General features: G+C 36.3%; 1 protein-coding gene across 3 annotated transcripts in view; it reads left to right on the forward strand.

Moving 5' to 3' along the window:
• Window positions 1–10,957, forward strand: part of LOC132102844 (histone deacetylase 9-B) — a 50,367-nt gene extending 39,410 nt beyond the window's left edge. For all 3 annotated transcript variants that reach the window (XM_059507526.1, XM_059507527.1, XM_059507528.1), the window contains 6 exons: window positions 3,428–3,559; window positions 4,338–4,453; window positions 6,070–6,192; window positions 7,470–7,665; window positions 7,987–8,198; window positions 10,065–10,957. In XM_059507526.1, the coding sequence (XP_059363509.1) occupies window positions 3,428–3,559; window positions 4,338–4,453; window positions 6,070–6,192; window positions 7,470–7,665; window positions 7,987–8,198; window positions 10,065–10,364 (1,079 nt within the window). In that variant the 3' untranslated portion in view covers window positions 10,365–10,957. The remainder of the gene's footprint in view (window positions 1–3,427; window positions 3,560–4,337; window positions 4,454–6,069; window positions 6,193–7,469; window positions 7,666–7,986; window positions 8,199–10,064) is intronic.
• Window positions 10,958–11,522: the final 565 nt, after the last annotated feature.

Genomic DNA, 11,522 nt, shown 5'->3' on the forward strand with positions numbered 1-11,522 from the left:
TTGTGGCATTAGTGTAATAATGTGTGGAATTACTGTGAATCGCAGACATGTAAGAAAAAGTTCTTACCAGTCATGAGACTGTATTTTGCGTATCTTTTCTATATTGAAATATAAAGTAAATATGTGTCCTTATGACAGGTGGATTATTTAAATTTCCTTTTTTATATTTAACCTTTTATATTTAACCTAATTTTATCAAATATATATGTATATATATATATATATATATATATATATACAAGTCAAATATAATATATATAATATAATACATATACTGTACATCCATGCATGAATTAAGTTACCATAGCTAACAACAAGCAACTGTGTTTTCTTTATTTAGCCATTTTTACTTTACATTCGCATTTGGCGATTGAGTTGATTGAGTCTTGTTTGCACATCTTATGAGATATGATGTTTTTTGGCCATTTCTCGGACTCATACTAAGCCACACAACTCTGAAGGGAACTTTGTTTTTGGGTTGAAACAACACAATAAACAGACCTCAGCAGTATGTGCCTTCCAGCGCTGCTTTCAAATGTAATAATATGATTGATTTATGGGCCTGTTAAGTCTTTGCCTCATACATATTCCTGTTTGACTTGGCTTCTGGTTCCAGGCCGTATGTCAGTGCAAGGAAAAATCAAGCAGGTGTCAGGCCTGTCTTGCTGTCAGAGTGATGACTGCTGTTTTTTCCCATAGTTGTGGAGTAGAGTGATGTGTTCTCCCATGGGATCACGATCACAGCCTCCTACTAAACCCACCAACAATCACTCTTCCACCTCCACAGCAATAGGGTAGCATTCCCGTGGTGACAGGCTGTAGCGCTGGATAAAAATAGCAGGCAATCAGGACAGTGTGGGGTGCAAGGCTGTTTGGAGAGGGCTCCCTGCAGCTCGCTCTCAGCCCACTCCACTAGCAGGATTTACATCCCATTAGTGCACTGTTAGATGGGAGCAGAGAGTCCTGCCTTTGCTTCTGAAGATCCCTGAAATAGCAGCCCAGTCTGGGGCCCAGTTCTCTCCCTCTCGTTCTCTCCTCTGAGACTATTACTTACAGCTGTGTCTTCCCTTGACTCGCACTTCTCATACCAAGTCATCCTATATGGTCATATCCATTTGGTCAAATGTCTTTTTAGTATGACAACATCTGTCTCTCTCTCTCTCCCTCATCCGGCTGCTCCCTTCAAGTGTCTTAGCATGGCAACAATACTCTTCTAAAATAAGCAAAATCTGTAACTGTAAAAAACAAAAAAACAAAAAAAAAACATCTAATCACATACTTGTCAGCATTTAAAAGGCAGTATTTTGAAAATTAATTATTATTTAATAACAATAAGTGAATGATATATATATATATATATATATAAAATTAAAAATTAAAAATTAAATTTATGCATTTAGCAGACGCTTTTATCCAAAGCGACTTACAGTGCTTATATATATATATATATATATATATATATATATTAAATGTTAAATTAATAAGTTATTTATTTATTATTTATTAAATATGGTTTATAATAAAATAATTATCAATTATCATTTAATATATGCATTTCATTTTCTATCAATGTTATTTTTTCTTATAAATTATTTCTTATATATTTGATCATTTTTTACATTTATCTAAAATATTTTTGTAAATATTCATATAGTATAATGTGCATTGGCCCCAAAAAGTGTAACTGCATAAAATCACAATTGGTTTTGTTGATTGTGATATAAATGTATGTATATGTATGTGTGTGTGTGTGTGTGTGTGTGTGTGTGCGTGTGTCTGTGTCACATGCATCTTCTCTTGCTAAACAAGTTGTTTTGTTGTATTGTTGTATATTGTTGTTTGTTTGCCAATGTTATGTCCATTTTAGCTTGTAAAGCAAAACCAGTAGAGAACCACTGATCTAGATTATAAGTTGCTTACACTGGATGGTAGTGTTACCATTGCACCACGGGGAACTGAGGGGAAAAAATAAAATGGCACTCGTAATAATGAGACCAAATTTCTGTATTTTTGGCTGCTAGTTGTAATGTGGGTGTTTCCCAAAGGGAGGCACTGTACTGTATGTGGGTGGCTGGCTTACTCACGCTCTTCCCATCACAGAGTTGTTTAGAAACAGATAACTACACATCATGTAAACAGACACTTCTCCATAATTCAACAAAACTTAAATGATGACAAATTACTCCATAGGGTGTCATTTGATATAATCATGTAAATTTCACGTCACTTGCAGTCTTTTTTTGCACATTTTGCATGAATATATTTTTGGATAGACCGTGTGTGACATGCTACATTGACTCACCAAAACATCTGTTAACATCAAATTTGTCTGTTAATTTATGAACTATTATACTAACTATGAAAAAACCCTCTACAAATAAACACTGCTGAACTCTTGAGCGCATGTAAAATTTATAGTTGACCTCATAAAAGATCTGTAGATTGAATTAATTAGAGTGGCTATAACTATTATTCTAGTATTACGTTTTTCATATTAATAATATCTGGAATATTAATGTAATAAATAATAATTTATTTAGATGAATTACATATCGTTTAAAAATAAATAATAGTAAAAACAGTGGTGTTGTCAAATACATTTATTAAAAATATATATATTAAAATGTGAAAATCAAATATTATAATGAAATCATTCATTCTGATTGGTGCTCAAGACACTTTTGTTATTATTATCAATGTTGAAAATTAATTTGCAGCTTAATATTTTTTGTGGAAGATTACATGTATTTTTCAGTTTTCTTTGAGCACAAGAACAACAGTTAGTTGAAATTGAAATCATGTGCAACATTATAAATTAAATGACTTTTGTTTTTTATCAGTTTAACGTCTTTGCTGAATAAAAGTATAATTTCTTTGATAAAGAAATCTTTCTGATCCTAAATGTTAATTTATATACAAAGTATTTTTTTTAATATAATATAATTTAATATAATATAATATAATATAATATAATATAATATAATATAATATAATATAATATAATATAATATAATATAATATAATATAATATAATATAATATAATATAATATAATATAATATAATATAATCAAAAAATGTATTCTTTCTTATTTTTCTGAACATAATTTTTTCACAGTGTATGGTCAGCCTGACTCTTGCCAACCTTTTTTTTTCACCTTAAAGCCTTTGTTGCTCAGGCTAATTTACTCCAGATGATGAGGAAACTATGATCTTTGAAAACAATCTGTAAATGCCCACAGATCTAATCACAGTCCTATAACATCACAGTACAGGAATGCTACTACACAAGGATGTGGACTCTCCTACTTTCTGACACGCATAGCTACAAATGCATCAAAACATTTCCATAACAACACTTGGCTGAAAAAAGATTAGACTAAACAGTTGGATATGTGATTAACATGCATTATTATGTTTTCTCTCCAGTCTCAGAGCCCAATCTGAAGGTGCGGTCCAGGTTAAAGCAGAAGGTTGCAGAGAGGAGGAGCAGCCCGCTTCTCAGGAGGAAGGAAGGGAGCATCATGACACCCTTCAAAAAGAGAGCCCTGGAGCTTCTGGGTAGGAGTGCCATCCCATAATGCATTTAAATATTTGACGACGCGCCTGGGGCATAAACAAAAAGACCTTCTACCAGTTGATTGTTCGCTGTCGGTTTCTCTCCAGTAATCACAGCAGCCGTTCACTGTGTGTGCAGCTCAGTGTGCTGATCCTGTTATGTAACAGCTGCTCTGGCAGGTGTCATACAGAGGACCATCCAATGTGGTTTTGAGCCTTGGCCGGTCAAATGATTTTTTCCATGGTGTTTCAGTCAGTTGTGTATTTATAATGTATCAGTGGCAGCAGTTGGTGGTTGGTTTTGGAAGCATGGTGGCAAGATTGTCATCCAGTAAATCCAGTAAATGTAAATATGCCAAATGCGACATAATCCTATTGCTGCCAGCCAGATACCAGTCAATATCGCTTAAAATATATAGATAGATATATAGAATAGATAGATTAAAATATTGCAATATACATTTTTGGGGGGGACAAAATCAGAAGAAACAGGCTGGAACAACTGTCCTGTTTCCATAATGAAGATAAAAGCTTCATTAAAAATCTGAAATATTCAAATATCAGTGTTGCACAATGACAATGATATGTATTCAAAGTGCAGGTAAATATACCTGTAATTTACATTTGACTTTAAATTTAGATAAAACTGTTGTTTAATTTGGTATAAACATTTTTGTTTTCAAAACCATATGAAGAATTTCTAGATCTGTGCAGTTTATAAATTACATTATCGATGATGTCTATTCTTGCACTCATGTCTGTTTAAATGAATCTTCCCCAGAATCCACAGCCAGCAGCAGTGCACCAGGATCAGGGCCCAGTTCACCCAACGGGGCCTACAGTGCCTTGGGGGCTGAAAACGGACCCTCCTCACTACCAGTCACCACACGTACAGAGGTACTTGCATTAAACTTGTTTTATTACAGGTACGAAAGTCTATTAACAGTTAAGATATCTCACAGCAGTTTCATCCAAGCTTTCCTGAAAGATTAAAACCTGTACGACTAAAAGAGAAGTTGATGGCCACCTGGCTGCACCCATAAATTTCCTCGACACATGCCCAGCCTGTCCTCGTGCTGCTATGAAAACACAACTGTGTCTCTACAGCCTGTGACCTGCTTGTCCGTCTCACTCCAATGAAAACGGCTCCCAGCACGGACAATAAAGAGTCAGTTCACTTCCTCCCTCAAACTCCTGCTCTGAACCGCTAACCTTTACTGGCATAACTATGTGGTTTTCTTTGCCTGCAGCACTCGTAAAGCTCAGGACAAGAAAGAGAAGATATATCTCAAAATTAAGTTACGTTCAGGGCTCACCTATGCATATTCTCACTATTACCATCAAAATAGAGTGCAGTTTCCAGATTAAGCTCAATCAACTTATATATTATATATTAATCACCACTAACTTAATTCGAACTTTAGAGTGAGGAATTAAGAATGGAAGTGAAGGGGGGGGGGGCAATTTATAAATATTAAAATAATCAGTTTCAAAATTATAGGCACAAAACTAACTAAGTAACTAATAAATATGCATATTGATTTCATAATCATGTGGATATATAATCACAAAATTTTGTGCCAATACAAACAAGTTGTTCCTTTAGGAATATGGAGGACTTCTCCCCTTTGCCCAAGTTCATTAGCTCCCTCTGAGTCACTTCCTGGGTGCCTCATGGCTTGGATCTTCTGGGTCCCTGTGGCCTTTGCTCACAAAGAGGTGCATTCTGGGCAAATGTAGCATATCTCTGTGAAGCCTCAGCTTAGCAGCTGTGTTATTCTTCAACATCACTGTTTACACTCCCATGAACCTCCAATGCAATAGCCGACAAGGAATGCTTATTGCGCTGCGATCCAGGGTCGAGGTGGTGGGTGGTTGAGCTTAATTGATCCACCAGCCGCTGGTAGCCAAAAAAACATTAACAACACAAACACGCCCGATCCCTGTTGTATTGACATAAGCTTGACATCTCATGGATCGTAGCAATGCTACCCGCAGACACCGCGCCAGTTTCGAAAGCTAGCCGTGTTTGTGATCCGTTACATTGGGTATCTTCTTTCAGTGGGAACTGGTCCCCTGGGATAAATAAGGCTGGATATCCACATACAGGTCAGTGAATAGGCAGGAGGGATTGGAGGGTAAACAATACAGCCCCTCTGCCACATGCTGATGGGCCACACCACTGGGTGGAGGAAGTACAGTCGAAAACTGATCAGTAGTACTGCAGTGAGACTGTTTTTCTCTGATACAGTTCAGCTGGAGAAATTATAGCAAATGGAATACGATTCTGCATTTGTGGGCTTCTCTGTGACCTTGGTTTTTACTTCCATCAGTGAAGCTTCTACAGCTCTGCTGTGGCAGGAACAAAACAGTCATTCGTTTTAGTACATTAAAGTTTATTGTTCTGTTGCTGTTGGTCTTTCCAATGGTCCATAGTGGGATTTCAAAATATCTGTCTTTCTCTCTCTCCCTCCTCCCTTCCCTCCATCCCTCTCTCTCTTTTTCCATCACAGCGGTGGCCATCACAGCCGAGGTTATTAGGGCCTGAAAGCTCAGTGTCTATGCTAAATCTCTATACGTCTCCATCGCTGCCCAATATCACCCTGGGTCTCTCAGCTGCCTCTTCTCCCATCAGTGTAAGTCAACCAAAGACATGCATCATTTTTCATAACTTCCCCTGTTAAAGCCAGCTCACAGAAAGTCTGTTTTTTTGGCAAGAACAACATGACACAAAACCTCCCTATGAACTCGGTAACACTCAATCAGACTGTAATGAGTATGGCTGTAGAGAGCGAGTGTGTGTGTGTGTCAATTTATTCAGGCATAAATGCTTTTCAAAAGAGATTTAACCCTTATGTGCAAAACTACACGTTATATAATATTTTAGTAAAAATTTAAATAATATAAATAATATTTAAATATTGCAGATTTTTTTGTATAAATATCATATGTCTCTATCAATTCATATTATTAATATTTATACAATATTGTATATATATTATATTTACAAAACTTTTAGTTCACTGTCAATTAATGATAATGTGTGATATTATTAATTTACCAATCTGGAATGATTAAAAAGTTTTAATGTTTTGTATATATTAATGTATTATGTAAATATTTATATGTTTATTTAATTTTAATTAAAACAAATTTTTGCTTAAAATTAAATATGATATATAGAATTCAATACTGTATTAAGTGCGAATAGTTTTAGTGCAATACATAGTGTGAATTTTTTTATACTTTAATATTACTTTGTTGACCCTCTTAGTGCAAGTTGTCACTTGACTGTAAGGTGAAATCAGAACATTATTATAAAAAGTTGCATTTAATCTATGTCTCTTTGAAACTCCAATTTAGACTCACCAAAAGTGATTTAATTCTGTTGAATTTAATGTGGATGTTTACACTGATAAATGAGGAGATATGTAGTTTATGGTCTTGGCTCAGCTGCACATTGCTTTGACTGTTGAAAGACTAGCCATCACTGGCTGACTGGATGATATGTGTAGCCTCAGGGTGCTGGCCTTTGACCTTGGGGGATTTTATAGGCCTTAGATAAATATTGTGCTTAAGTGTCTGGTGTCGGCTCTACTCCAGCCCTCCCCAGTCACCTCATCCATTACTGCTGTTTAAAGTCCAGCCAAACCAGAATAATCAAGTGTAGCTCCAAATAATATTTAATCTTGAGTTAATTTGCAGTTAGTTTATTGCTCCCTATCTAGAAGATTAAATACATATGTATATATATATATATATACTGTATTTGGCTATAAGAGACATCCAAGACCATTCCACATATCCCCTTGTTTCTCAGAGCACATACTGAGGTTTGAATCAATAAAATTGAATACATTTGCGAGTGAACCAGTTGGAATAAATAGACCATATCCTCTCTATCGCCTGTCAGGCTGCTATAGGACTTCAGGAGAAGCATTTTGAAGGTGGTGGCGTATCAGCGTTCATTCAGGGTTTGACCACCCAACTTCTGCGTCCAGTGCCCCTGTCTGTTGCTATGGAGACCAAAGTGAGCAGCAGCCACCAAGCTCTCCTGCAGCACCTCCTCCAAAAAGAGCAGCTCCGCCACCAAAAGATCCTCTCTATTGGTGAGAACATCAGAACCTGCAATATATAAGATTATTACAGAATACTTCAGAAGATTCAATAGAATTTTTTTCAATACAGTAGAATAAATCTTGTAATCAGCTTTGTGATCAAATCGGATCAGCTGATCCAACCTAAAAGAATGATTCATTCATAAATTGAACATCACTTGCTCAAACATGGAACATGCTAAGGAGATCTAGAGTGAGTAAACGGTGATAAATTTCATTTTAGGGTGAACAGTTCAGTTTAATGAAATGAGAGGGTGAAACTTTTAACTTGTTAGATTTGTGTTTACCAGATCCATACATTTTGTTACATAGGTCAAAGTCCTGTGCATCCTCCTTCTCCGCTGGCCATGATGGAAAGCTCTCCGAGTAGCACCCGACCCAAACTGCCTCGTCACCGGCCCTTAAACCGAACCCAATCGGCTCCGCTGCCCCAGAGCACACTAGCTCAACTTGTGATTCAGCAGCAACACCAGAACTTTCTGGAGAAGCAGAAACAGTACCAGCAACAGGTCCACATCAACAAGGTACAATCACTAAACCAACCTGTCAGTGCAACAATCATTTTACTGCTATTGTGGGAAGATGAAGCTGAATGACTACGTTGTTATCCTAAAGCACACAAATTTTCCTTGAAATACCATTCAGTTCACATGGGACCTAAAGTTGGACAGCCCATCTCCATTATGTTAGGGAAAAACCTGTTCTGGGTTCAGAAGCATTAAGTCATCAGTTGCATGCTAACACCACAAAATTGCACAGGGACAAGTTCAAATAGGGACCAATGAGGATAGAATGCATACTTTTGTTCCCCTGTGGAAATATTTGTGTTTCTGTGCACTAGCAGCCGTGACCTGGCCATCCGTTTAAGTGCAATTATTCTGCAGCACATGCAAGGTTTACAACACGGGAGGCTCGCGCTGTGAAAGACTCCATTGTTAGCGGGAGCTTGCAGATTGATCTGCCTTGTTATTGCTGAGAATGCTGTGGGAAATTCAAGGTTACAAGTGCAATTTTTAGACATGAAGATCAAAAGTGTCCAGAGAGCACTTGTTTGAGCTATTTATTGTTATTGCCTTAGTCACTAGGGCCATGTACAAAAAAAAAAAATGCTGTCTGGTCTGGGTCACAAATGACTGGTATGGTTGTTTGACTGCAGTTCGAAATGTGCTAACTGATTTGTTTTTTATGTTCAAATCATGTGAATTGATTTGAAATCCAAAAAAGGTATTAAATGCAGAGAGCATAAGAAGCTGTTTAAAACAGGTTCTTAGGAATATAGTCTTTGTGTTCATATTGGTGCCATATGAATTTGGAAACATACGTATAAGTCTCAATTTACTTATTCTTAAAAATGTAATGTGGTTAAATTTACTGTACTTATTCTTAAAAATGTAATGTGGTCAAGAAATAAAACCTATTTTACCTACACGTTGAATACATGCGAGTGTATGCAAATAATTATTTTCATTTTTTGAAAGTAAATTCTTGAATTATTAATTCACACACATCTTAAGATTTTCATATTACATGACATTTTACAATCTGAACTAATGGTCAGTCTGATATTTTTAGGATGGTTTTACCTTCAGACAGTTATGAGATATCATTTCGTATTGTATTTTTTGTTTCTGCATGTTGGTTGCATTATATTTCTCTGATTTGGCATTTCTCTGAATTTTCTTTTCTAAGAAAAAGTAATATATTATTACAGACTATTTAAGCATTCATTTTCAAGAATTTAATTATTTTAATTAAGCTCTTTTTTCTTCATTATGACATTGGACAGTTGTATCACTCTGACAGGTCTACCTTTACACCCCACCAAAAATATCAAAATTAATTTTAATTCAGAAATTCAAACATGCCAAAAATTCAAACATGAATTGAACTTATATGCATTTTTAAATAAATGAATAGATTCTACAAAACAAATTAGCTTCATTTAATTGACCCTGCTATATGTTCCAGAGCAAAACTGAATTCTGTTTGTACCATTAATTAACAACTCATAAGCAACTCCTGATTATTAACAAGTAAATAATCTATTATTGGACAGTCTGTAACCTAAACTGTTGTAGCTAGGAGAAATACATGATTTCTGAGAGAAATGAGGTCATGAATGTTGAGAAATCAGGGATTAGTTTTCTGGTTTAACAACTGAATGTTTTACCTGCGCTAAATAGGGCACCTGTGTAATTTTGCATCCGCTTACAGGCTTAAGTGGGAGATATAAAGGATATATTTATATGAGGCTCACTGTTTGGCTGTTATTCCATCTTGTGAATGAGTTTGTGTTGCCTGAATTGGCATAAGGACAATAAATGGCTCATTGAGTGAAACAATTATCTGACAGAACATCCAATAATAAATCATGTTTCCTTCTCCCATAGATGATTTCGAAATCAATTGAGCAGCTTCGTCAGCCAAACGCCCACCTGCAGGAGTCAGAGGAGGAAGAGGGAGAGGATTTTTACGACCAGGCCATGCAGCAGGACAGATCGCCCTCTGGTGGCGTCATCCGGAAGCACAGTCCCGATAGCAACATCTATGCTTCACCCCCAGTCATCCGGGTGAAAGAGGAGCCCAATGTCAGTGATGATGAGACAATGGCCAATCAGAGCCTGGCTGACAAGCAGAGCTCCTACATTCACCAGGTTAAAGGGAGGGTGGTAATACAGGCCATGATATGAAATGACAGATACGTCTTCACACTTATACACGAAGGCACAGGCTAACATACACGCGACATGCTTACACGACACCGAGCCATTGCTTTGGGAGCTTCAGAACTGATCTCATTCGTGAACTTGTGAAGTGATCTCTGTATTGTGCGTTGTATGTTTTGTACATAATTGAATAAGATGAGCATTTCGCTAACTTGGTCTTTTAAATGCTAAGAAGCAGTTTTTGATTGTTTGTTGAAATGATAATTTAAGAAATCCTTTCTACTTTCTACCCACCCTTTGGAAAACAGCAACTCAAAGCTCTTGTAGGATATTTATGTGATTTTTTTTTTCCCATGGCACTATGGATTTCTTATAGATCTTTCTTTGCTTTTTATGAATGTTATTATAAAGATATGTCACAGTTTGTATATACATATATAAAAACTTCATAATTTGCTGGGAGACTCCCAAATTGTATGAAAACAAGTCAGTAACCATGAAAATCCACACAACAACAGAATAAAATGGTTATTCTAGGTTCAACACAGGTTAAACTCAATCGACAGCACTTGTAGGGTAATGCCGATTACCACAAAAAAAGAAAAATTATACATATATAATATTTTTATACAAATGTTAGTTAATTGTTCTATTTAAATTTGTCTATTATTTGAGCTATAAAGTTCTTGTCACCATATTTATGTCATTTTTGGGTTTTAGACATTCTGTTGGCAGCGAAGTTGTAAAACTCAATATATAACTTAGCACTGAAAAGGTTAGTAAGCAAATTTTCATACTTCTATCATGTTAACATGACACAGCGTAGTGTTTACATACTATTGAAATGGTAAGTATTTTAACAAATCGGCCTTAGTAATTTTTTTGCATTGTTGTAGTAATCGATATTGTGCTAAGTGCTGTCGATTAAGCTTAACTTCTATTGAATCCTGGAATAGTCCTTTGACAGTTCGAACAAGCTCTAGAATGACATTCTGTGTTCCCTGTTCTCCCGTCGCCCAAATCGAAGGCTGTCCTGGATTGTGAGCTCTGCGCCTTGCTGAATTCTGAGAGTTGTAGAGGAAATGCCTGGTGGAAGCCAGGAATCAGAATGATTCATGAGCGCAGGAATGCTGGGAGAGGACAACTCCACGCTGAAGTCAGAGCGCCCAGAAGTGAGCTCTG

The sequence above is a fragment of the Carassius carassius genome, chromosome 24 (genome assembly GCF_963082965.1).
Source record: "Carassius carassius chromosome 24, fCarCar2.1, whole genome shotgun sequence".
Classification (NCBI taxonomy): domain Eukaryota; kingdom Metazoa; phylum Chordata; class Actinopteri; order Cypriniformes; family Cyprinidae; genus Carassius; species Carassius carassius.